The following is a 27,699-nucleotide window of genomic DNA, read 5'->3' as shown; positions in this document are numbered from 1 at the left end:
CAGTGTTTCGGATACTCATTTTAAAGAGGTGAAGAAATTGTTTATTCAGCTGAAGTCATACTTCAATTTCTGGGGGGGCAAGAGGCTGTATCAGTGCAAGTTTATGTTCGGCAGAATGAAAGAAACAGTAAAGCATTCAAAAACAAAGCAGCTGAAGAAAAGAGCATCAAATTAATAATTCATGCTCAGAAATTGAGCTACAAGTTCAATTAAACTGTATCGGCAGCCGCCCACAAGCGGAAAATAACAGCTGCCGAAATACGTACATAAGCAAAAAAATAAACTATTGTACGACAAGGCAAGCTGAAGCAAAAAACAAGGCAAAAAAAATTCAGAAAGCGGCAAGTCTAAAGTTAAGCGCATGATGAACCGCAAGATTCTGAAGACGACTGCCCGAGGATCAGACTGATCAGCGTTGTTGAGCCCCATGGTGGCCTCAGCCCCAGCAGCAGAAGAAGCAGGCTTTGCACTCTGCCGAGCCTCCCTTTCCCTCTGTTCAGCCTCCAACTCCATTCTCTCAGCTTCCTCTTCGGCTTCCTCAGCCTTAAGAATTTCAGCTTCGACTGGAGTTGCATACTTCATATGAGGGTCTTCGGGATTCTGGACCCATTCAGCACATTTGGACCAGTCCAGCTTCGGCTCAGCATGAAGGCAGACTCTTCGGCATACTCTGAACCCGTTTTTGAAACCCATTTCATATTCTTCCTGGGTATAGACACGGACTTTGAGTAGAGCCTCAGCATCAGCCAGCTTCTTCTGGGTCTCCTCCAAGTCTTCCTTGGATTTCTTCAGCTCATCTGCGAGCTTGGAGGAGGAACCTTTCAGCTCATTCAGCTCCTGCTGAACTTGGGAAGCCTTTGTCTGAGCCTGGGCCACTTCAACTTTTTTGGCCATCAGTTGATCCTCAGCCTCATGGAGTTTAGCCCTCTGAGCTTCAGCAGCAGCAGCAGCCTCTGAGAGTTGGACGTCCTTGGCCTGGAGCAGCTCTTCAGCAGCCATTCGGCTGGCTTCAAGAGCTTCAAGTCGTTGCTGCACTTCAGCTTGTGCAGCAGCTCTATCCTGAATACGGCTCTCAACGGCAGCCTTGAATTTGGAGACGTCCACTCCCATGTGCTCCTGGAGGAATTTTTCCCCTTCCATCAGTGGGGGAAAAACTTCTTTCTCCATAGCGTCGCAGAAGGTCTTGAGGGCTTCAGCAGCTTTTTTCTCGTACTCCTCACCCTTCTGCTGCTGCTTGCTTCAGCTTAGCAAGCTTTAATTCCTCTTCAGCTACCTTCTTGTCGTGCTCAGCAGCGTCTACCCTATCTTGTAGGGTATCTATCAGCTCTACAGTGAGAGTCTGATTGTGCACGAACTGAAAACAGGAAGACAAGTTAAAAAATAAAAATAATAATAAAAATAGAGCTGAATTTTAGAGGAAATAAAGGCAAGGAAAATCACCTGCATCATCAGCAGTTGGTTAGACCTGGCTGGGTCAGGAACTGATCTGCTGGATTCGCCCATCCCAGCAGTGGCCTTCAGCGACCAGATCCTTGCCCTATCTACTTCGGACATGCCAGCAAAATCGCCGAAGTAGGTTGCAGCTCCTTCTCGGTTCTGACCCCATATGAGGTCCCAGATGTGGTCTGGGATTGGAATTCGGGGGGCCGAGAAACCCATTTCTCCAGATTGCAGAGTCTGGAAGGAGGGAAAGGATGACGATGGAGCTTGTTTAGCTTTGGATGGCTCAGCATCATCCTTCTCAGAGGAGTCAATTACTATGACCTCCTCTTCTTCAGGGGTGAGGACGAAAGCCTCAACCTCTCTTGCGATGTCTTCCGTGAAACCCTCAGCACTGGGTATCAAGGCATCCTTATTTTTGTGCTCAGCAGCACTCTCCTTAATTGCTTCTTGGACCCCTCCCTTAGATTCGGGAGTTCTCTGATCCACCTCCATCTCAGGAGGTGGCGGAGGGGTCTTTGGAGGTGATTGGGGTGGTGGCCGGGGAACCCTCGGCGATCCATTGCCTTCCTCGGGTTCCCTTATTGCAACGCCGATGGTCATCGGCCTCCGCTGAAAGTCATGCGGCCCGATGATGGCCATCCTTCGGCGCCTTTTCTGAAGGGGCTGCTCGTCCATATCTGAGTCTGAAGACTCTTCTTGTATTTAGTCTTCGGGACGAACAGGGGCTTTCCCTTCTCTGTGTCTGTTACTCTCTTCAGACTGTAACAGACAGGGGGGAGGAAGAATGTGAGTAAAAAAAAAAAAAAAGAAAGACAGTTAAGTCTGAAAGCTCACCGAGGTCTTCAGCAAAGCCTCGTCTTCTTCAGCTGCCCTAGCTGCAGCTTCTTCTTTAGCAGCTCTGGAGGACCCTTCTCCTCCTTCGCAAGCTTCGAGAACCCGTGCAACCTCTTCGGCTGTACGGGCAGCTTCAGCTTCTTCGTCCAGCAGCTGAAACCAGGGGTCTCTCTTCTTCCACCAAGGCTTCTGCCTCTGATACAGAGCAACAGCCTCAATTTGGAAGTGGGAAGAGTCTAGATGAACTTCCCTATGCCTCGGTTCAGTGATAGACGGGGCCCGTTCAGTTACAACTCGTTCTCGGTTGACACCAAGACGAGCGTAGTTAATGCCAACGTTGGTCTCGTCCCGCTCTGAAAAAGAAAAGGGGAAAGGTCAGTTCAGATAGGTTGGCACAGCATAAAAAAGCGAAGCGAGAGAAGAAAAAGAGATAATTAAAAAGCCTTGGCCCCAGCCGAAGAAGCTTACCATCCTTAAACTTTCGGCTGAGGCCAACAGCTGCTAGCATGTTCACTTGGAAAACATAATGCGTATCGGGGAGCCAAGTCTCCGGGATATGCTGCATTCGGCCGCTGCCCCCCCCCCGGTTCGGCAGCTTGCCGAAGATATGTTGTTGATCAAGGTTCGGATCCGGCCCGTTATCTGCGGGGGGACCTAGACTTCCCATCTCGGGATCAGGCTCAGCAAGGTACCGGGGAGCGCTGAAGACGCAAGGGTGGCCCGGATCTGTGGGTGCCCTAACCCAAATCCATTGACCTCTCCAGTCCTTGTCTGAAGAGTCGTTCGGCCACATGGTTAGGTACTGGGGCCGGGACTCAATCCGGTACCACCCAGAACCATGGCTTCCGTGCCCACTTTGAATATTTGGCACTAGCCGATGAAGCTTTTTGAAGCAGTGCAGGTTCGGCACATACTTGAAGAACTTGCAGACCCATAAATATGTCATCACCCTTCGGATGCTGGTGGGAGTTAACTGGCATAGGGAGATATTGTAATGGATCAGCAAGTCTCGGACGAATACGTCCAAAGGGAACCTCAGCCCGTACTGAAGCTGTCTTGTGTACACCCCCACATACCCCGGGGGTGGACGATGGATTCTATCGGATGCCGCGGGTATTCGGCACCAATACCCATCAGCTTCAAAAATACCGTAATGCAACTCAATTTGCTCGGCAAACCGATATTGTTCGGCATTCTCCACCCACCATGAGTAGGGGCGGTTCTTTATCATGGCCGAAGCTACTTCGGCATTCTCCCACTCTGAAAACCCGGGGAGGATATCCCAAAGGACAGCGGGAACTTCATCGTCCCGTCCAGAAGCGCTCGGCCCCTCCGTTCTCTAAGGAGGAGCCGAGGAAATTGGAGTCGCCCTAATCCCTTCAGCAGGGTCAGACTCTGGCCTTTGTCCATTCCAGGTCCCAATCCTGTTCCTAGGATCGGGAATTGGCCTTGCTCTTCTTGGAGCACGGGCTCTACCTCTAACTCCTCTTGCCATTGATTATTTCGAAGAAAAAAAAGTCGAAAAAAAAAGGGAAGGAGTTCGAATTCGAAGAAAAATAAACTGAAATCAAAGGAATTTACCTTAATCTGAAGCGAAAGTTGCCGATTTACGAGTTCGTAGTGGCAAGTCTCAGTTTCTAAGCTTAATGCTCGGGGAATTTGCGAAGTTTTGATGCGGGTTCTTGGTTTCTCTCGAGAATTCTGGGTTTGTGTTGGTGAATAAGTGAGGAGAGATGACGCGCCTCTGTTTATATCTCCAGGAATGGAATACGGAGAGTCCGCGTTTCAATTTCTCTTAAATACTCCACTAAGTAACCGTTAAGCACACGATCTTGTGATTAAATTGCCCATTATCTGTCCAACTTCCACAATCATCTGCCTTAACCGTTGTTATCTCATTAATTACGGTTTAAATTCAAATTTTTGGATTAATTAAATCATTTACTTCCCTCCTTTTCTGAATTAAATCAAACCCGACCCGTCATCCTTCCAAATCGGGTCTGGGGGCCAAGTTGTTTGGGTCCAATTTAGTCCAATTGGGCCTAGGCATTAAATGATCCAATTAAAAGCCCAAGGTCAAGGTTCAACTCTCCAATGGTGCTAAAGTCAAAGGTCAGCCCTCAAAGCAAGCCAATTGGGCTAAGGCCCAACTTCTCCATGTATGAAGAGGTATAAAAGCCATCAATATTCATACATTCAGTAGATTGATTTATTCATAGATTCACATATTCTCATATATTCTCATATATTCAAGCAAAGCCTCAAGCAACTAACTCTCTTGCATAGTGTTCTCTTTCTACACTTTGTTGACTTTAGCATCGGAGGGGCCTTCCTCGGCAACACCCCCGAGGCTAGTTTACATGTGTTTACTGTGCAGGAAACCTTCGGCCCAGCATAACTTGGACCGAATCCAGTCTTCTCCGTTTCAGCGGACCTTCGGCAAGGTCCCATTGTTTTCACCCGAAACAAGGGTTATTTGTCTTTACATACAAAAAGTCGTTAATGTATCTGTAGGCACGAAAAATTTATATAAATGCCACATTGGATATTATATGGGTCAAAAGTCAATTTGTTGACTTAATGGTTTGACTATTTATTTAAAATTAATTATTTTGGGTGAAATAATATAAATTAGCACATTTTAATTATTTTGATTAAATTTGTTCATTTAATAGTAAAAACCTATTTAAATGGGTTAAGCTACATAAATGAGTCAAAATTACCAAGTCAAAGGCCCAATTCCAATGTACATTTAACCCTAACCCTAGGTTTCATACACTCTATAAATAGAGCTCTCTTCACATCATTTGGGGAGAGGAAAAATACAGAGAAAACCTCTCAAATACTCTAAACCTCTTCAGAGAAAACCTCTCATCAAAATTAAATACTCTAAACTTCTCCAAAGAAATCCTCTCAAAACCTAGAAGAGGAACAACAAGCATTCGGCATGTCGTTCTGCTCTAGAAGATAACTCGTGGAAGAGATCAAGCCTCGACGACCCTCAACACGAAGGAAAGAAGAACATCAAATCATCAAGAACTCCAGTTCAACCTGTACATCAAATCTTCATTGATCGAGATCAAGCCTCGTCGGCCCTCAATCAACAACCCAAGTCAAAAGTCTACATCAGATATCTTCGATAGAGATCAAGCCTCGTCGGCCCTCAATCAAGAGTCAGCTCAGCCCGTGAAACAAGTCAAAGATAAAGTGGAGATCGAATCAGAGGAGCAAATTAGAGATTGTACCCATAAATTATCAAATTAATAAAATTTACACTTTGTTTCATTTATTTTGAATCTATATTTGGCAGATTTTAAAATTTGTGTTTATAGTATCAATTTATTTGCTTTATTTTGTCAAGCTAAACTTGATTTAGTGAAAAAATTTGTACCTTCAAACTTTGAAGTTTAGGTACTTTAAGTGCGGAGATTCTTTACCTTTTCTCCTCATTCTCGCTCTAAATCGTTTTGAGTATTAAATGCTATTGTTTGTTGGTTTTGGGTTGTATCACATGTGGGCTTTCTACTTCCCTCTTTGGTTTTGGGCTATATCACATGGTAGGCTTCCTGCCACCTTCTTTATGATATGGGCTGGCCCAAACACAAAGAAAGGGTGTAACAAAGCTAAAGTTTAAAAAATACATTAATTTTTTGCAAGTCAAGTTATAAAAATAAAATTAAAAAAAAAAAACAGAAAAAAAGAAAGAATTGACCAAGTTTAATCCACACTCCACACTTCAAACAAGTTGAGTTAAATGCAAAATAAAAATAAAAAAATGCAAATGAGTTCAGTTCACGCACGGCTAATAATTAAGTTTAGATTAGTAAAATTCAAATGAAAATAATGCAAATGATTAACTCCACAGTCAACATGGTACATGTTTGGGTCCAATTTAGTCCAATTGGGCCTAGTCATTAAATGATCCAATTAAAAGCCCAAGGTCAAGGTTCAACTCTCCAATTGTGCTAAAGTCAAGATCAGTCCACAAGGCAAGTCAATTGGGCTAAGGCCCAACTTCTCCATATATGCAAAGGTATAAAAGCCATCAATATTACATTTGTACATTCATTCAAACAAAGCCTCAAGCAATTAATTCTCTTGCATAGCATTCTCTTTCTACACACTGTACTGACTTTAGCATCGGAGGGGCCTTCCTCGGCAACACCCCCGAGGCTAGTTTACGTGTGTTTACTGTGCAGGAAACCTTCGGCCCAACATCACTTGGACCGAATCCAGTCTTCTTCACTTCATCGGACCTTCGACAAGGTCCCATTGTTTTCACCCGAAACAATTTGGCGCCGTCTGTGGGGAAGACTTTCAAAAATCTTTAAGCCAAGTTTCTAACCAAAATCATCTTGCAATTATCTTATTAGCAATGGCTAAGAACCGCAAGAGCAAAAGCCTCCGTCAAGGAGCAGGCGAAAAGCCTAAAACCCCTACACCATCGCCCTCACCGGACCGGAACTCTCCCAAGGGTGCCAACTCGGGGGGAAGATCATACAGGGAGGATTCCCTTTCTCTCGTAATTCAAAACTCTCATCATAGGCCGAGTCACTCTCGGTCTAGCAGGGGTCAGTCCGATCATAGGACACATTCAGTGCCCCAAAGCCAACCATCGACCGTCCGCTCTCATTCCCATACTCAGCCGAGGACCCCTATGACGGGGCCCAGCTCGGAGGAGGTGGCAAGAGCGCTGGCAGTGCTCATGGAGGCAATGAGGGAACAAAATATGCCGCCACCTCGTGATCGAACTCCTCCGCATACCCGGCATCAGCGGAGGAAGCTAGACCATGATGGTGGGAAACTTCCTTCCTTCCGGGAATTGGAAGAGTGGGAAGAGGATACCTGGAAAACTGAAAAAGAGAGGAAAAAGAACTTTCAATTCTTCAGAGGATCCTCGACCTCCCGACAGGAAACGCATAAGAGCAGCAGCTCAGCTTCTCGGCCAGAATCTGCTCGCCAAGAACAACCTGAGACTGTTCGCCGAAGTGTTCTCGACCGACTCAGCGGCAAGGAACCGAGCGTGCACAGTCGCCTCTCATTCCCTGCAGCCGAGGTCCAGACTTCCCAGCCAGGGACGAAAACCACTCCTACCTCTCTAAGAGGGCGGAGCGCGGTCCCTTCGGCCAGGAACAAGGGCAAAGCCGTTATGCTACCCGCCAGTTCCCCATTCGAGCAATGGATACTGGAAGAGCACGTGCCCACGGTTAAAATACCGTCGCACATCACATATGATGGGACTTCGGATCCGAAGGACCACGTTGCCTCGTATGAGGCTCATATGCATCTTTGCCCTAGATCCGAAGCGACTTGGTGCAAATATTTCCCAACCACTCTCAAAGGGGTCGCGCAAGCATGGATCTCCAAGGGAGTAAAGCAAGGCTCTATGACAGGGTGGGATGATCTGTCCTCCAAATTTAGGAGCAAGTTTTCCACGGAAAACCGCCGAGAGAAGACTACTGCAGAACTCATGGGTCTGCAACAGGGGGAGACCGAAAGCCTCCGAGACTATCTGACCCGTTTCAGCAACGAGTCATCTAGCGTCTCTCAGCTGGACCAGGGGCTAGCCGTTTTTGCAATGCAGAATGGCCTTCAGCCCGGGAAGTTCCTAGACTTCATGGTCATGCATACCCCGCAGACCTTGGAGGAAGCTCTGAGCGCCTCGGATAAATTCATCCAAGCCGAAGAGTGGAACAAAGCAGAAACCCAACCTCAATCTGGGGGAGGGAAGCAAAAACAAACACCCTTGTCTGAAGGCCAAGGCCAGAGGACAAAGGGAAAGGCAAAGGCCTCGGAGCAATCTTCGGCGAGCGACCCAAAGAAGGAAAAATCTGCCTCATACACAGGCAGATACGAGTCCTACACTCCGCTCTCTCTTCCACGCACCAAAATTTACAGCGTGACGAAGGAGGAGCAAAGTTACCGAAAGCCGAGACCACTCCCAGAGTGGTATCAGCGAAAAAATAAAAATCAGTGGTGCGAGTTCCACGAATCTCCGGGACATAACACTGAGGAGTGTATCCAACTGAAGGACCTGATAGAGGACATGGTCTGGAAGGGATACTTGAAAAAATACATCGCGGATCACCGCGAGAAAAAGGAGTCTGAGAAGTCAACAAAGGACTCTCGACAAGACCTCGACTTCCCCTAGAAGAACAGTAAAAGGCCAGAGGGAAAATTATCTCCGATCAATGTTATCTCGCGAGGAATATGCTCTTGGAGGGAGCACAAGCGACACCTTAGGGCTCTGACCCACCAGGTGAACAACGCTGACATTCAGCCTCCCCAGTCGCCGGTGCCGAACATTACGTTCACAGCCGCCGACTGCCGGGGGGTAACGTTCCCTCACGAGGATCCGTTGGTGATCATCGCCACGGTGGCCAACCACGACGTTAGTAAGGTCCTTGTTGACGGTGGCAACGGAGCAAACATTCTGTTCCGAAAGGCCTACAATCAAATCAAGCTGAAGCCCAAGCACCTTACGCCGGTACCCTACTCGGTATCCGGGTTCAATGGGGCTTCAATTACCCAGATGGGAAGGTGACACTTCCTGTCACCATCGGCTGCGATGAGGCAGCCAGGAATGTCATGATTGAATTTTTGGTCATTGACGCTCCTTCAGTGTACAACGTGATTTTGGGGAGACCCATAATTCATGAGATCCAAGGGGTCGTCTCAACTTATCATCAGCTGATGATTTACGTCTCAGACGTTGGCTTCCCCGAAAGGATACAGGGCAACCAAAAGGACGCCCGAAGGTGCAACTACCTCAAGCCATCCAGTAGTCGCCCAAATGACGACAAGGATGAGAAGGAGAAAGAAAAAGAAAGAGAGCCAAGCACAAAAAAGCCGAAAGGCCTAAGTGCTTCGGCCCAAGGATCTGTGCCCAGAGAAAAAGGGCCCGAAAGGGAAAAGGCTAGCTCTTCAGCTGAACCGAAAGACTCAGAGAGCCAGCCGAAGAACAAAAAGACTGGGACACCTGCTGACATAGGCAGCAGGCCAGATTATGAAGAGTCCAGTCCATCAGCAATGGACATGGACCAACAGACTGAAACAGTTGAGTTGGCCGAAGGAGACATTGAGAAATGTGTAACAATCGGGATAGACCTTGATCCGAACACCCGTTGTGAACTTATTCAGCTCCTTCGGGACAACATAGATGTGTTTGCTTTCTCGGCAGCTGATATGCCCGGGATAAGTCCAGACCTCATCTCCCATAAGCTTAATGTTGACCCAACGTGTCGACCAATTAAGCAAAAGAAGCGGAATTACTCCGCTAATAAGAACCGAGACATCGCAGCCGAGGTCAAAAAATTGCTGGAGGCAGGCTTCATCGAGCCTTGTCAGTATCCAGAATGGCTTGCAAATGTGGTGATGGTTCAGAAGGCCAATGGTACCTGGAGGATGTGCGTTGACTTCACGGACCTAAATAAGGCTTGTCCGAAGGATTTCTATCCCTTGCCGAGGATCGATCAGCTAGTTGATTCGACAAGCGGCCATGCCTTGCTTAGTTTCATGGACGCATTCTCGGGGTATCATCAGTTCTTCATGCACCCCGACGATCGAGCAAAGACGACATTCGTCACGAACGTCGGGGTGTACAATTATAAAATGATGCCCTTCGGATTGAAAAATGCGGGGGCAACCTATCAAAGGCTGGTGGATCAAGTTTTCGCCAATCAAAAGGGCCGAAACATGGAAGTCTACGTCGACGATTCGATCGTTAAAAGCAAAAAATCTGAGGACCATGTTAAAGACCTGGCTGAAACCTTCGCCACCTTAAGAAAGCATCAAATGAAGCTGAATCCGAAGAAGTGTGTCTTCGGCGTGAAATCAGGGAAATTACTTGGGTTCATAGTCAGCAAGAGGGGGATTGATGCCAATCCCTCCAAAGTCAAAGCAGCGCTCGACCTTCCTGAGCCGAAAACAAAGCGGGATGTTCAGCGGCTCACCGGAAGAATGGCAGCCCTCTCGAGGTTCATTTCCAGAGCTTTGGATAAGGGGTTACCTTTCTTCAAAGCCCTGAAACTCCCAAAAACAAAAGAGCTCGTTTGGGAGAGAGAGAAAAAAGAAGCCTTTAAGCAGCTTCGGGAGCATCTGGCTCAACTCCCAACGCTGGCTAGCCCAGCAGAAGGAGAAACTTTGTATCTGTATGTGGTCGTTAGCCCAGCCACCATTAGTGCAGTACTGCTGAAGGAAGAAAGCAAAAGTCAGCAACCGATCTATTTTGTCAGTCATACTCAGACGGATGCCGAGACTCGCTACCCTCTACTCGAGAAAGTCGCTTTTGCGGTAGTAGTAGCTGCTCGGAAGCTTAGGCCCTATTTTGATTGCCATCAGATAGTGGTCTTAACTGATCAGCCGCTGGAAAAAGTTCTCGGCAAAGTTGAAAAATCTGGTAGGCTGGCCAAGTGGGCTTTTGAGCTCACCGAATTCAGCATCAGCTACCATCCGAGGGCTGCCATTAAGGCTCAAGCTCTAGAGGATTTCTTGGCCGAATGCTCATACCAGGAAGCGCTAGACAATGAAAAGAAAGTCTGGACCGTGTTTACGGATGGATCTTCCACCGAAAATGGTTCGGGGGCAGGAGTAGTGATAACCTCTCCCGAAGGCAAATCCTTCGAGTATGCACTAAAATTTTCTTTTAAGACTTCGAACAACGAAGCCGAATATGAGGCAGCAATCGCTGGCCTAGAATTGTGCATATCCCTAGAAGCCGATCATGTCTGCCTGAAAACAGACTCTCGGCTAGTTGCATATCAGATCAGCGACAGCTACGAGGCCAAAGAGCCCTCCATGATAGCCTATCTTGCCAAGATCAAATCAATCATTGCAAAGCTGAAAACTTTTGAGGTTCAGCTGATCCCAAGGGGTCAGAATACCCAAGCCGATGCACTCTCCAAACTTGCCAGTTCAACTCTCACTGAGCTGAACTGATCTGTATATGTGGAAGTGCGTCGAGAAAGAAGTGTCGACGAAGCACCTGAAGTGTGCTGCGCTGACCCAGAGCCTAGCTGGATGGACCCCATCCTAGCTTTCAAACTTCGGGGAGAGACTCCCGAAGATAGAGCTTTGGCCTCCAAGATGAAGAGAACCAGCTCAAGGTTCATTGTCTTCAGGGGGGAGCTTCTGAAAAAGTCCTTCTCAGCCCCATTGCTGAAATGCGTGGGACCAACAGATGCAGATTATATCCTACGGGAGATTCACCTCGGCATCTGTGGGAACCACATCGGGGGAAGGACCTTAGCCCACAAGGCATTGAGGGCTGGATATTACTGGCCCACCATGATCGCAGATGCTAAGGAGCTGGTCCGGAAATGCAAAAAATGTCAAAAATACGCACCAGTTATCCACCAGCCAGCAAGGGATCTTCAGCCGATCCTTAATCCACTCCCGTTTGCCCAATGGGGACTGGATATACTAGGACCATTTCCAGAGGTTGTGTACCAAAAAAAAATGGCTGATAGTTGGTGTTGACTACTTTAGTAAGTGGATCGAGGCCGAAGCAGCCTCGAACATTACAGAGCAAACTGTCAGAAAATTTATCTGGCAGAATATCATCACTCGTTTCGGCATCCCGAGAGTATTTGTCTTCGATCATGGGAGGCGATTTGATAACTTACCACTGAAGCGGTATATAAACCAGTTCGGTATCAAACTGGCATATTCAGCGGTATGCCACCCGAAAAGTAACGGACAAGCTGAAGCTGCAAATAAACAGATCCTAAATGCCCTCAAAAAGAGGGTGGAAGATCAAAAGTCCAAATGGCTGGAGGAGCTCCCTGGAACCCTTTGGTCCCTTTGGACAACTGAAAAAGAGGCAACGGGCTATTCACCTTTTGAACTGGTGTATGGTGCCGAAGTCGTTCTTCCAGTGGAAATAGGCTCTGAGAGCTTACGAGTGCACCACTTCTCGGCTGAGAATGAGCGACTGATGAAGGAATCTCTTGATTTCCTCGACGAAGTAAGAGACTCGGCCCGAGACAGAATGGCTGCTTATAAGCAGAGAATCAGCAAATTTTACAACCGAAGGGTCCATGCAAGGCCTCTCAAAATTGGAGACCTTGTCCTTCGAAATGCTGCTGCAGTTCAGAAAAGCCGAATCCATGGAAAACTCTCAGCTGCATGGGAAGGGCCCCACGAAATCTTTGATGAGCTTCAGCCAGGGACATACCGACTTCGGCAGTTGGAGGGAACTGAGTTGAAAAATCACTGGAACGCTGATGTACTGAAAAAATATCATGTGTAAACCCTTCGGGGCAGAACAATCTTTGTAAGTACATTTTGAATTAATGAAAGGCCTTGGAGCCATCATTTATATAAATATTTGCAACTTTTTTTTCTTTCAAAGTTTTCTTGGTTCTATCTACTCTTTAAGGGTTTTTATTCAGCCTCGTCTGAAACCTTCGCCTTCGGATAACTGGGTTTCAGATTTCTGACAAAACTCGTCTTTTTAAAGAACACTGGTCTTTCAGCTGAAGTCAGACTTTAGTAAGACTTGTTCTCCAAAGGCATGAGTCCATGGACAATTCTGGAATATTGCCTTAATTGAGCCTTGTATTCCAGAAAGACATTATCCGAAACATTGCCTTCAGCTGGCCCTGTGTTTCGGATATCCATTTTTTTAAAGATAGCCAGAAAATTAAGGATAACACCAACTGTTGGAAATTGTTTATTCAGCCTCGTCTGCAACCTTCCCCTTCGGGTAACTGGGTTTCAGATTGCTGACAGACTCGTCTTTTTAAAGAACTCTGGTCTTTTAGCTGAAGTCAAACTTCAGTAAGATTTGTTCTCCAAAGGCAAGAGTCCATGGACAAGTCTGGGATATTGCCTTAACTGAGCCTTGTATCCCAGAAAGCCATTATCCGAAGCATTGCCTTCAGTTGGCCCCGTGTTTCGGATACCCATTTTTAAGAAGTAGAGAAATTGTTTATTCAGCTGAAGTCATACTTCAATTTCTGGGGGGACAAGAGGCACTACCAGTGCAAGTTTATGTTCAGCAGAATTGAAGAAACAGTAAAGCATTCAAAATAAACTGTTTGTACGACAAGGCAAGCTGAAGCAAAATACAAACAAGGCAAAAATTCAGAAAGCGGCAAGTCTAAAGTTGAGCACATGATGAACCGCAAGATTCTGAAGACGACTGCCCGAGTTCCTATGCTTCAGCCCGAGGATCAGACTGATTAGCATTGTGGGGCCCCATGGTGGCCTCAGCCCCAGCAGCAGAAGAAGCAGGCTTTGCACTCTGCTGAGCCTCCCTTTCCCTCTGTTCAGCCTCCAACTCCTTTCTCTCAGCTTCTTCTTCGGCTTCCTCAGCCTTAAGGATTTCAGCTTCGATTGGAGTTGCATATTTCATATGAGGGTCTTCGGGATCCTGGACCCATTCAGCACATTTGGACCAGTCCAACTTCGGCTCAGCATGTAGGCAGACTCTTCGGCACACTCTGAACCCGTTTCTGAAACCCATTTCATACTCTTCTTGGGTATAGATACGGACTTTGAGTAGAGTCTCAACTTCAGCCAACTTCTTCTTTGTCTCCTCCAAGTCTTCCTTGGATTTCTTCAGCTCATCGGCGAGCTTGGAGGAGGAACCTTTCAGCTCATTCAGCTCCTGCTGAACTTGGGAAGCCTCTGTCTGAGCCTGGGTCAGTTCTTCCTTTTTGGCCATCAGCTGATCCTCAACTTCTTGGAGCTTAGCTCTCTGAGCTTCAGCAGCATTAGCAGCCTCTGAGAGTTGGACATTTCGGGCTTGGAGCATCTCTTCAGCGGCCATTCTACTGGCTTCAAGAGCTTCCAGCTTTTGCTGCACTTCAGCTTGTGCAGCAGCTCCTTCCTGGATTCGGCTCTCAATGGTAGCCTTGAACTTGGAGATGTCCACTCCCATGTGCTCTTGAAGGAATTTTTCCCCTTCCATCAGTGGGGGAAAAACTTCCTTCTCCATAGTATCGCAGAAGGTTTTAAGGGCTTCAGCAGCTCTTTTTTTCATATTCTTCACCCTTTGCTGCTTCTCTTCAGCTGCTGCTTGCTTCAGCTTAGCAAGCTTTAGCCCCTCCTCAGCTACCTTCTTGTCATACTCGGCAGCGTCTACCCTATCTTGTAGGGTATCTATCAGCTCTATAGTGAGAGTCTGATTGTGCACGAACTGAAAACAGGAGCACAAGTCAACAAAAAAAAAAATAATAATAACTGAAACTGAATTGAAGAGCTGAATTGAAAAAGAGAAAGGCAAGGAGAATCACCTGCATCATCAGCAGTTGGTTAGACCTGGTTGGGTCTGGAACTGATCTGCTGGATTCGCCCATCCCAGCAGTGGCCTTTAGCGACCAGATTCTTGCCCTATCTACTTCGGACATGCCAGCAAAGTCGCCGAAGTAGGCTGCAGCACCTTCTCGGTTCTGACCCCATATGAGGTCCCAGATGTGATCTGGGATTGGAATTCGGGGGGCCGAGAAACCCATTTCCCCAGGCTGCAGCGTTTGGAAGGAAGGGAAGGATGACGATGGAGCTTCTTTAATCTTGGATGGCTCGGCATCCCCCTTCTTCTCAAAAGAGTCAATTATTATGACTTCTTCTTCTTCTTCAGGTGTGAGGACGAAGGCCTCAACCTCTCTTGCAATGTCTGCCGTGAAACCCTCAGCACTGGGCATCACATCATCCTCATTTCTGTGCTCAGCAACACTCTCTTGAACTTCCTCTTGGACCCCTCCCTTAGGTTCGGGAGTTTTCTGATCCACCTCCATCTCGGGAGGTGGCGGAGGGGTCTTTGGAGGTGATTGAGGTGGCGGCCGGGGAACCCTCGGCAATCCATTGCCTTCCTCGGGTTCCCTTATCTCGACGCCGATGGTCATCGGCCTCCGCTGAAAGTCATGCGGGCCGATGATGGCCATTCTTCGTCGCCTTTTCTGAAGCGGCTGCTTGTCCATGTCTGAGTCTGAAGACTCTTCTTGTGCCTGGTCTTCGGGACGAACAGGGCTTTCCCTTCTCTATGTCTATTACTCTCTTCAGACTGTAAAAGACAGGGGGGAGGAAGAATGTGAGTAAAAAAAAAAAAAAAACACAAACACAAACAAGACTAAGTCTAAAAGCTCACCGAGGTCTTCAGCAAAGCCTCGTCTTCTTCAGCTGCCCTAGCTGCAGCTTCTTCTTCAGCGGCCCTGGAGGACCCTTCTCCTCCTTCACAAGCTTCAATAACCCGTGCAACCTCTTCGGCCGTACGGGCAGCTTCAGCTTCTTCGTCTAGCAGCTGAAACCAGGGATCTCTCTTTTTCCACCAAGGCTTCTGCCTCTGATACAGAGCAACAGCCTCAATTTGGAAATGGGAAGAGTCTAGATGAACTTCCCTATGCCTCGGTTCAGTGATAGAGGGGGCCCGATCAGTTACAACTCGTTCTCGGTTGACGCCAAGACGAGCGTAGTTGATGCCGACGTTGGTCTCGTCCCGCTCTGAAAAAGAAGAGGGAAAAGGTCAGTTCAGTTAGGTTGGCACAGCATAAAAGAGCGAAGTGAAAACGGAGGAAAAGAGATAATTAAAAGGCCTCGGCCCCAGCCGAAGAAGCTTACCATCCCTAAACTTTCGGCTGAGGCCGACAGCTGCTAACAGGTTCTCTTGGAAAACATAATGCGTATCGGGGAGCCAAGTCTCCGGGATATGCTGCATTCGACCGCTGCCCCCCCGGTTCGACAGCTTGCCGAAGATGTTCTGTTGATTAAGGTTCGGATCTGGGTCGTTATCTTCGGGGGGACCTAAACTTCCCATGTCGGGATCAGGCTCAGCAAGATACCGGGGAGCGCTGAAGACGCAAGGGTGGCCCGGGTCCGTGGGCGCCCTAACCCAAATCCATTGACCTCTCCAGTCCTTGTCTGAAGAGTCGTTCGGCCACATGGTTAGGTACTGGGGCCGAGACTCAATCCGGTACCACCCAGAACCGTGACTTCCGTGCCCACTTTGAATATTTGGCACTAGCCGATGGAGCTTTTTGAAGCAGTGCAGGTTCGGCACATACCTGAAGAACTTGCCCCCATAAGTATGTCATCACCCTTCGGATGCTAATGGGAGTTAGCTGACATAGGGAAATATTATAGTGGATCAGCAAGTCTCGGACAAATACGTCCAAAGGGAACCTCAGCCCATACTGAAGTTGTCTTGTGTACACCCCCACATACCCCGGGGGTGGACGATGGATTCTATCGGATGCCACGGGCATTCGGCACCAATACCCATCAGCTTCAAGGATGCCGTAATGCAACTCAATCTGTTCGACAAACCGATACTGTTCAGCATTCTCCACCCACCATGAGTAGGGGCGGTTCTTTATCATGGCCGAAGCTACTTCAGCATCCTCCCACTCCGAAAACCCAGGAAGGATGTCCCAAAGGATGGCGGGAACTTCATCGTCCCGCCCAGAAGCGCTCGGCCCCTCCGTTCTCTGAGGAGGAGCCGAAGAAATGGGAGTCGCCCTAATCCCTTCAGCAGGATCAGGCTCTGCTCTCTGTCCATTCCAGGTCCCAATCCTGTTCCTGGGATCGGGAATTGGCCTTGCTCTTCTTAGAGCACGGGCTCTACCTCTAACTCCTCTCACCATGGATGAGTTTCGAAGAAAAAAGTCGAAAAAAGGGGAAGGAGTTCAAATTCGAAGAAAAATAAACTAAAATCAAAGGAATTTACCTTAATCTGAAGCGAAAGTTGCCGATTTACGAATTGGTAGTGACGAGTCTCAGTTTCTAAGCTTAATGCTCGGGGAATTTGCGAAGTTTTGACGCGGGTTCTTGGGCTCTCTCGAGAATTCTTGGTTTGTGTTGGTGAATAAGTGAGGAGAGATGACGCACCTCTAATTATATCTCCAGAAATGGGAATTCTGGGAGTCCGCGTTTCAATTTCTCTTAAACACCCCACTAAGTAACCGTTAAACACACGACCTTGCGATTAAACTGCCCATTATCCGTCCAACTTCCACAATTATTCGCCTTAACTGTTGTTATCTCATTAATTACGGTTTAAATTCAAATTTCTTGGATTAATTAAATCATTCACTTCCCTCCTTTTCTGATTAATCAAACCCGACCCGTCATCCTGCCAAATCGGGTCTGGGGGGCAAGTTGTTTGGGTCCAATTTAGTCCAATTGGGCCTAGTCATTAAATGATCCAATTAAAAGCCCAAGGTCAAGGTTCAACTCTCCAATTGTGCTAAAGTCAAGATCAGTCCACAAGGCAAGTCAATTGGGCTAAGGCCCAACTTCTCTATATATGCAAAGGTATAAAAGCCATCAATATTACATTTGTACATTCATTCAAACAAAGCCTCAAGTAATTAATTCTCTTACATAGCATTCTCTTTCTACACACTGTACTGACTTTAGCATCGGAGGGGCCTTCCTCGGCAACACCCCCGAGGCTAGTTTACGTGTGTTTACTGTGCAGGAAACCTTCGGCCCAACATCACTTGGACCGAATCCAGTCTTCTTCACTTCATCGGACCTTCGACAAGGTCCCATTGTTTTCACCCGAAACAGTACATATATGTTAACGCTTCAGAGAATAGAAGAGGAAGGTAAGGAAATCTCTTACACCCAAATTGATGATGAGGCCCGAATTTATGAGCTGAAAATGAGATAGTGGTTTTCCTACCAAGTATCAACTCTACCAAAACTGTTACTTTTTCCTAGTTAGTTATTGTCAAGCGAGCTATGAACTAAACCCATATTTTATACAAAGTATTTGGATAATATATGGCAATGTAAGGCTCAGGAAGTCAAAGTTGCCAATAGCTTTGAACTTTGGGACCAATTTTTAATTAAATAATAAATAAGAATTGGCAAAAAATAAATGGAAGTGTCTCATTTATTTGAATGAAATTGTAACAAGTTCAGCTTGAGCAATTCTCAGCTCGTTTAATTATCACCCCTGGATTTAAGATTTAACCATAGACCAACCAATTCAAGAACCAACTCTAAAAAAAAATAATGCTTAGTTTGGTTAATTTGGCAGTCATGCATATGCTTTTAATACAAACCATCCATGTATAACAGAACTGAATTAACCAGAATTCCTTAGCAATCTTCATATGATCTTCAAATCTTTTTCTTGTATTTTTAATGCAATCTTATTTGTGTGGTGCTATATACTCGGTATATGTTCAATGTTTTTGCAGAGGTCTGTAAGTGAAAATTTATTATATCTTGTTTGCTCTTACTACTAGGTAGGTATACTATTGATTTTTTGTTAATAAAAAATTCTTCAAATGAAAAAAAAAAAAAAACTGAAGGGAGTATTATTATTTGAGCTTGTCCCAATCTATCAAATGATAAACAAATTTGTGGGGTCCGCGCTTAATTAAAAAAATTGATTTATTTACGAAAATGTTATTTGATAAAAAAATATTCATTCCGGCTTGAATCGTGGAAAGTTGGAAACAAACATATTTTGGTAGGTTAGGAGAAGGGTTCTATCACATAAATCGTAATCTCTCACTGATCAATCTGGCTTGAATTATTGAACTTAGTCATTGAAAGTATTAGGAGGAGAAAGGTAAGAGAATCACCACCCCAAACCACCTCCTTGAGGTTTAACACCATAATCTCTTCGGCCTTCGCTGTGAGATATGAACTAACTTTTCACTAGTTTCTAATTTCCGTCTCTCATAAAATACTTAGTTCAGTTCAGGTCAGTTCAGCTCCAATCAGTTTAGTTCAATTTAGTTCAGTTTAGTAAATCAGAAACAAGCCCTAAGTGCATAGATCGATGTAACACTAAGTATTCCATATAAAGCTATAGATTGTGTATTTATAGCCGTGAATTACGGCCTAAGATTGATTACTGAAATAAATAAACAGCAAGACAATAAGGTGTCAAAAAAGTGAGTCTCAATTCAACTAACTTAACGTCAATTACTGAAGCTTCAAAGGAGTAAATTTCAAACACTAGGAAACAATTATGTAGCGTAATATATTGTGAAATAATGGACCATATTTCGGTGCCTGAAAACTTAGGACATCTTCACATGAATTTCAGATACCAACAACACTTCTAGGATAATTGGACCGATAACTAGCATAAGGTCACCGACCAACTAGACCAAGACAAACATTTGTCAAAACTAAAATATTGAAATTTTATACCATACATTATCAATTTACGATTTACAATATGTATTTCACTATTTTGTAATTTAGCACCTTCAATTTCCAATGTTAATTCTGAAATAATTATTTTTTATTAGAATTTTTAGCTTAGCGTATGCACATTTATATGTGTGAAATACTTATTGTGTTATTGAAAGGACGCAAACGCGTATGTTAAGAAATGTCATTATGAAAAGAAAAAAAAGGAGATACAAAGTATGTTGGTATTGTATTTTGGGTAATGCTATACATAGCCCTTAGGGCTATATATAAGTATTAAAAACACTCTTGGAAATTGTATAAAATTAGGAATTTATGACAATTGATATGAAATTAAAAAATATAATTTAATGTATTATTTTATCATAATGTTGTGTTCTTTTGGTGCATATTCAATATTATGTACATAAATAATAGAGCATGCCATTCTTGAACTAAAAATTGTTGTATAATATTTGTGAGAAAGTAATAATTGATCCAATGAAAAAGGATGGAAACATGAAATAAATGTTAAGATAAAGGAAGACCATGTAACCATGTTACACACTCCCTTGATTCCTTTTTTTGACTCTATGTGTTATGCCTTGTGGAGTTGTGGTCAAACTCTGTTAATCGTCTATAACAATTATATACTACTTACGTCATCTTGTGGGATCTTGTTAGTTTTGTTTGGTGTATATTTCCTAACACAAATAATAATATTAATGATCGAAGGTACCCGTATAGTCGTATACATTAGTGATCGCCCAAAATACTATCATAGATAGAATAATTTGAATCCGATAAGACATTCATTTCACTGGAAAAGTAACAAAGAGATAACTTGTGTACACTTTATTTATTACACAATATTGTTAAATATCTAAAAAAAAATGAGTACACCATTTGAAAAAAAATAATTTAGAAAGAGGTAGATGATGAAGACATAGCCAAATAAAGAATTGGACAACCAAAGCCCACAGCAAATCTACAGTTGGTAACGCTTCTGATGCTCTCCGCGTTACACTCACCTAGGAAACTACTATCGCGTCACCTTCCATGTGATCCATTAACGGTTTACAACAATTTTATCTATTTTTTATAATCAACGGTCCAAACTATTATATTCACCCTATATATATATACTACCCTTGTATACCATATTGTCACACAACTATTATATCATATAATTTCTCAAACAATCACTTCTTTAGTAGTTCTTCATATTTAGTCCTTTTTTCCCTTCTAGGGAAAAATTACATATAATTATGGGTCATGAAAAGATGCTTCTTGTTGTTGTTGTTGCTCTTATGGTGAGCTCTAGGGTTTATGGTGCAGGAGGCAACTTTCGCGATGAGTTTGAACCCACATTTGGTGATAATAGGGTTAATATGGCTGGCCGGGACTTGTCACTCTCATTAGACCAGTATTCGGGATCCGGGTTCCGGTCTAAGAGGGAATACTTGTATGGAAGGTTAGATATGCAAATGAAATTTGTTGAGGGTAACTCTGCTGGTACCGTCACTACTCTTTATGTAAGTCCGCTTTACTTTATATATTGTCTAGTTATCTAGACTCATTTCATATTATCTGTCACTTAATTTAAAATATTTGTTACTTATATTGTTGGTCGATGATTTAATTTAATTTGCTCATTCTTGGCATTTTGGTTTGCAGTTGACATCTGATCAAAGTACCGGAAGACATGACGAGATCGATTTCGAGTTCTTAGGGAATGTGTCCGGACAGCCTTACACAATCCATACCAATGTGTTTAGCCAAGGGCAAGGAAGTAGGGAACAACAGTTCCACCTTTGGTTTGACCCATCTAAGGCCTTCCACACCTATTCTATTGTTTGGAACCCAAAACTCATCATGTAAGTATAATAGGACACATGAAATTGTTTCTTTAATTATTTATAGATGTGTCATTGACAACAAGACCTCATAATCTTTGATAATATAAAGATGTAAAATAAAAATAAATATACTTGTATATGAACAATCGTGGGATTATATGTATATAAGGGTCAAGGAGTGAAAGGATGGTAAGTCCCTCCATATTCCCCCTAAGTGGTTGGCGGGGGGTTGATCCTTAATCCCATTTTGTGATAAAAGGGTCCCTCGTATTTTACATTTTTAGTTCATATAGCCGACTCTACTTATGTGATTAAGGCTTTGATAAATTGATTGTAATAAAAACACGTCCTAACTCATTTGTCACATTTGAATGCAGGTTCTTGGTTGATGAAACACCTCTTAGAGTATTCAGGAACTACGAGAACCATGGAATTACATTCTTCCCAAAGAACCAAGCACAGAAAATCCATGCTAGTCTTTGGGAAGCCGACGATTGGGCGACACGAGGTGGATTGGAGAAGATAGATTGGTCTAAGGCACCCTTTGTAGCCCATTATCGCAATTTCAACATCGATACCTCACCAAATGGAGCATATAGAAACCATGATCTTAATGCTCAATCTAGGAGGAGATTGAGGTGGGTTCAAAAGAATTACATGATCTATAATTATTGCACAGATTGGAAACGATTTTCTTCAAGTTTCCCTCCTGAATGCAAGCATGCCAAGTTTAATTAGAAGGGTTCAAAAGGATTATTATTTACTATTGTTATACACTAGGCTATTGTAATTTCATATGAATTTAACTCAAATTTGTTCTTGTATTTTCAATTCTTATAATAAAAATTATTATTATATTCTTCTATATGCATTGATTTTATGGAAAGTCAAGAATAGTGGCCATCCTTGTTTGATTTTGTGACATACAAGAGACTTTTTTTTTGCCTAAGTTGTTGAAACAGAGGAATTTGCATTGACCAATTGATGCAAATATAGTAAAGTTAGACACTTGTTTAAAAAAACAAAAAAAATCAAAATTTTCCTTTTTTTTTACTAATTAATTGTAGTAGTTTGAGAAACATAAAGTATTTGCTTAGCTTTTTGCGCCGTATTTAAAGATAACTATAAAAATGAATATAAAATGCCACTTGTCATCTATCCAGAGAAAGAGTTTAAATTACTTTTGAAATTAAAGATATTAGAATCTTTTATTAATGACTTTTATTATCCGCTATACATATTACGAAGAACTATATACAAATTTTTTATTCTTATTTTGACAGAGCCTATATTCCTATGTTCCTCATTAATCATGGCAATATGGCATATAGAACTATAGAAGGGGTTTTAATTCAAGTAGAATGAAAGATCAAAACTTATAAGAGTCTGAAATTTTGTTAAGAGCTTCGTAAATTAGTATCCAATCTCTTATCCTTTTGAATTTTTTTATGAAAAAATAAAAAAGAATTTTCTATTACAATAGAGAATTATGGCAATAGAATGCAGTGCAACACTTTTAGAGTACTTTGTTTACTCCTTCCATCAATCCATCCTATAGCAGTGTGCCCCTTTACATATTCACATCTACTTTTTGTTTTCGTTTCAATTATTCAATTAATAACTATACATACAAGTATACAACGCAAAAAAACAAAAGAAACAAATAAAAGTTACATAATTGTTATAGATAAATTTGCTTTATTAGTGACGAGTATTACAAGAAACTTATTCCATATAAGCCGTCACTCCTAAGTCCTAATGTATTAGTACAAGCGAAAGTCAAAACAATACAACTAAGTATAAAATTACTTGATTAAAACCTAAAATTCATGATAAGTTCAACAAAATTACATATGACTATGTTTTGAAAATATATTTAGATATTAAATTTCATAAATAATACAGTCTATTAAAATTTCAAATAAGACAATCAATTAGAAACGGAGGAGTCCTCCTAACGAGCCGGATTATCTACTTGTATGTAGCAATGTCGCAAATCTCATATACTTCAAGTCGGAATCTTTGGCAGAAAATGTGGAAAGATTGACCTCGAAAAGCATAGCAATAAATTAAATCAAGGCTAACATGCAACTCTTTAATGCATTGCATGAGTCAAATATTCTTGAATAAGGTCACCAATTGCATCTATATCACTATATGAGGTATCCTAGACGAACCATGTGAGCTATGTTGTATAATCCCAATTCATAATTCTTAACCTTGCAAATCCATTTTGTCTCTTTATTTATTTATTTAATCTGTATCATCATCATTTCACATGGTTTCTATTCTGTCTTTGGATCATTTCTTCATGATTAAGCATTATAATTATATTATATTTACAATAATAGAACTATCATTTATCCATATCATTCATTTATATTCATCGTTGATCAATATAGGTTTTTTCAGTTCGGATCAGAAAACTTATTTCATCCTTTATTCCTATTTATTTAATTGTATCAATCCATTAACTTTATTCATCCACATAAATCGACACTAGCTAGGTTTTGTATTTATTGATAATAATCCTTAATATTAATATTAAGTTTTAATTGGTGTGTGTGTGTATATATAATTTTAATATACCAAGATATTATTACTGTTGTAAAATGAAAATAGTATTGTAAATCGATAATAATATTAAATTTCGTGTTAACTACCCTATAAGGCTATAAGAGAACGCAACCTATTAGGTATCTAAGACTCCAACACTTTCTTTATTTACAATTGAAGCAGCTGGTTGACTGAAGTTTGATAATTGACTAAAGTCATCTACCAAACCTTCATTAGGACTATATATTGGTCTTCAGTTAAACTACTCATAAAATAAATTTTGGTTAATATATTTTATTTCATTAATAACTAAAATAGCGATCTTTACGTGAATACGTGCATGCAATTACCTCGTTGACTTGACGAATCACGACTCACCGTTAACTTGTTGACCTAGAGTCATATACTTCGTATAAAAGATTTTTGTGTTATGCATGTAATTTGTCATGTGTGTAATCTAGTTATTAAGTGTATAAATCAGTTTATTTTCATACAATCTTTTTCCTTAAATTGAGTAGTATTTTAGGGATTATGCTCTAAAGTAAGGAAGTCAATAAATTAATAAAGTTATAAATCTTACCAATGAAAAAGCCCTAGGAAAGCCACTGAATTATTAATTAAAAATAGCTACATACATAAAGACATACAACACATTCATTAAAAAGAATAATTATAATTTATTTCATTTGATGAATTAAAAGTAATGCAACATCGATCACACATTATATTCTATATCCTTTCAAATAAATCGTAAATTTAAAAATAAAATTTGAATTATTAACTCTTTGCTAATCTAAATTCGTGAGTGCTTGCATTCAGCAGGATAACCTTGAGAGAAACGCTTCATATCTGCACAATAATCATATATCATGAAGTATTTTTGAACCCATCTCAATCTTCTTCTACCCCATGCATTGAGATCATGAGTTCTCCATGCACCAAGTGTTGTTTTCCCATTGGTTGACATTGTAGCAGCCGTTCTAGGGGTGGCACTGTCGATGTTGAAGTTGCGATAGTAGGCCGTGAAGGGGGCCTTGGACCAATCTGTCTTAACCAAACCACCTTGAGTAGCCCAATCATCGGCGTTCCATAGGCTAGAGAACATCCTCGTGGGTTGGTTCTTTGGGAAAGGAACTCCGATATCCTCGTGGTTTCGAAATACTCTTAGTGGTGTTTCATCAACCATGAACCTAAAGAATTCAATTTAAATTTAAGAAATTTATAAGTTATTCTAATATATATACAGTACTTAAAAGACAATTGGTTAAACACTAAATGTTATACTTAATTTATTTGTTGTCGTGTTTTTATAAGACATGTGAGTACAATGCGAAAGTAACTTAAAAATGTTTGCATACATATGAGTGATATGACTATATGAACACACCTTTTAGTTGAATTGGAAAAAAAATGTTTAAATTTTAATCTTACATAGTATGTCTCTTAATACTTAAACCGTCTAAATAATAGTGAAATCACTTCAGTTTATTTGTACATGGTACATTTATTCGCTTCAAAATTAGACACTTTTATTCTATGTACGTACTTAATAAAGAATGTATACAAAATATAGATATGGTATACGGAATATAATGGCAAGATTACTATATTTTGTTGTTTGTGTGTTTTATATGGCTTACATGATGAGTTTTGAGTTCCAAACGATGGAGTAAGTGTGGAAGTTCTTGGTGGGATCAAACCAAAGATGGAATTGCTGCTCCCTATTGCCTTTTCCTTGGCTAAACACATTGGTGTGGAGAGTGTAAGGCTGTCCGCTTACATTCCCCAAAAACTCGAAATCGATCTCATCGTGTGTACCCGTGGTTTGATCAGATGACAACTACGCATATACAATAAAATTCACACTACAATCAGGAAATTAAATTTAACTTTTACCTAAGTTACGTATACTTATTCCTGGGCGGTATTGATTATATATGTTTATATCTCATATCTCTAACATAATTAGTGTGATGTATGTGTATTTGACAATGTACGATTAGGTTGCTAATACAAAAATGAACTACATAAAAATGAGCAAGAAAGCTTACATAAAGAGTAGTAACAGTGCCAGCAGAATCGCCAGGAACAAGTTTCAATTGCATATCGAACCTCCCAAACACATATTCCTTCTTGGATCGAAACCCGGATCCGGAGTATTTATCCAAGGAGAGGGACAGGGATTGGTCACCTTGGCCAAATGTCCGGACTCTATGATCACCAAAAGTTCTTTCAAACACTGCATTGAAGTTGCTTGCATAAGCACTACTAGTGAAAGCAAGTACACTCACAACAAGTAACTTAAGCATCATTAGTAGCTTAAATGATGAAATATTCATGCTTAATTAATGAAGATAATGTTGTAATGAATGATGATTTATCATGAATTAGTAAGATTATGGAATTATAATTATGGAAAGACAAAGTTATATATATAGTCATAGAGGAATAACGCCGAAAGGTAACGAGAGAAACACCTAGTGGAAAAATGGTTAGAATTAGCTGGCTATGTACTAAAAGTGGCCGTTACATGATTTGTAGTGTAGTCTTCATTATTATTGCCATGGTGTGTTTGTAGGGTAAAGGTCTCTTTTAAATAATTATAAAGTTAATTTATGATCATTTTTTAGTATTTATATTGATCTATGGATGGAATCCAACTATGCATGGTTCATTAAAACTTACTATAAAGTTTATAACAAAAAAAATACCAATATAGTAGTATGTACAATCACTATGCATGGCATATCATTACTTTGGTTCATATAGCTGACTCCACTTGTGGGATTTAGACTTTGATCAATTAATAAATTGATAATTAATAGTATATATGTACAATCAATTATATAGCTCATTTAGAAAATTAAAGTAGTGATGATTTATGATTGAATTATTCTAATATACTAGCACTTAATTAAGCGAGACTGTGACAGGTGAGGATGTATTGAGATGACATGACTATTTAAAACATGGAATTTGTTATATAAACCCAGGTGCAATGTACACCCAACTAACCTAAAGTTAGTTTTTGCTCTTCATTTGATGATTAAATGAAGAAAAAAAATCATCAAAATGAGAACAAAATACTCATGAGTGTTTAGTGCACCGTGTATATGTATCTATTATAATAAGGACTTTTAAAATTGGTTGAGATTAAAAGATAATAAGTGTGTATTCATTTCTTGAAGATCTCAGCTAGAGGATTCCATTTACACTAACAATAACAATATTAGTTTGATTTGTTTCACTTCCCTCAAAAAAAAAAAAAAAAAGTTTGATTTGTTTCACACACACAACTTTTTTTTTAAGGATAATTTTGTAACAATTGAATGTATCAATATTGATAGATTATAAAACATATTCCTGGGCCTCAACCATCAGCTCGGAGCCATCGTGACACAAAGGTCACGGGTTCGAATCTCATCCACCCCCCACTTTCAAGTGGAACAATTGGTCTTGGCTGCACTCTAGTGCAGCCAAGATAGCTACAACAAGTGAGGCCCAAAACGCGCGGCCCAAATAAAAAATGAACATTTAGTTAAAAAATATGAATACGAAAAAAATGAACATGTAATAACAAAAAATGAACGCGTAAAAAAAATGAACATTTAATACTAAAAAGTGAACATGTTATAAGGAAATGATCATTTATTAAAAATGAATTTGATTATCATATAATCATAAATTTGCTAGACCACGACCTTAAAAATGAACATTTAGTTAGAAAAATGAACACATAAATTTTTTTTTTTTTAAAAAAAAAAAGAATATTCAGTAATAAAAATGAACATTCAGTAATAAAAAGTGAACATTTAGTATATTAGAAATGAACCTTTATCATACAACCATAAAATTGGGATCATATACATCGGAAATTCTCCAACCTAAAGGCAAATTCATTGTACATATC

The 27,699-nt window shown here is 41.6% G+C and overlaps 2 protein-coding genes across 2 annotated transcripts; one reads left to right on the top strand and one right to left on the bottom strand.

Annotated features, from left to right (window-relative positions):
* The first annotated feature begins 20,532 nt into the window (after positions 1–20,532).
* On the top strand, positions 20,533–22,110 carry LOC110714896 (xyloglucan endotransglucosylase/hydrolase 2-like). Its single transcript, XM_021893447.1, has 3 exons — positions 20,533–20,909; positions 21,052–21,251; positions 21,611–22,110. Exons 1-3 carry the CDS (start codon positions 20,643–20,645, stop codon positions 21,969–21,971), a joined length of 828 nt encoding a protein of 275 aa, XP_021749139.1. The 5' UTR covers positions 20,533–20,642; the 3' UTR covers positions 21,972–22,110.
* Positions 22,111–24,442: 2,332 nt separating this feature from the next.
* LOC110714799 (probable xyloglucan endotransglucosylase/hydrolase protein 16) lies at positions 24,443–26,202 on the bottom strand. Its single transcript, XM_021893352.1, has 3 exons — positions 25,841–26,202; positions 25,430–25,629; positions 24,443–24,979 (listed from the first exon to the last, which is right to left on the bottom strand). The coding sequence occupies exons 1-3, from the start codon at positions 26,126–26,128 to the stop codon at positions 24,583–24,585; spliced, it is 885 nt and encodes a 294-aa protein (XP_021749044.1). The 5' UTR covers positions 26,129–26,202; the 3' UTR covers positions 24,443–24,582.
* Between the last annotated feature and the right edge of the window lie 1,497 nt (positions 26,203–27,699).

This window comes from Chenopodium quinoa, unplaced genomic scaffold (assembly GCF_001683475.1).
Source record: "Chenopodium quinoa cultivar QQ74 unplaced genomic scaffold, ASM168347v1, whole genome shotgun sequence".
Classification (NCBI taxonomy): Eukaryota; Viridiplantae; Streptophyta; class Magnoliopsida; order Caryophyllales; family Amaranthaceae; genus Chenopodium; species Chenopodium quinoa.
This window is presented reverse-complemented; position numbering and strand designations above follow the sequence as displayed.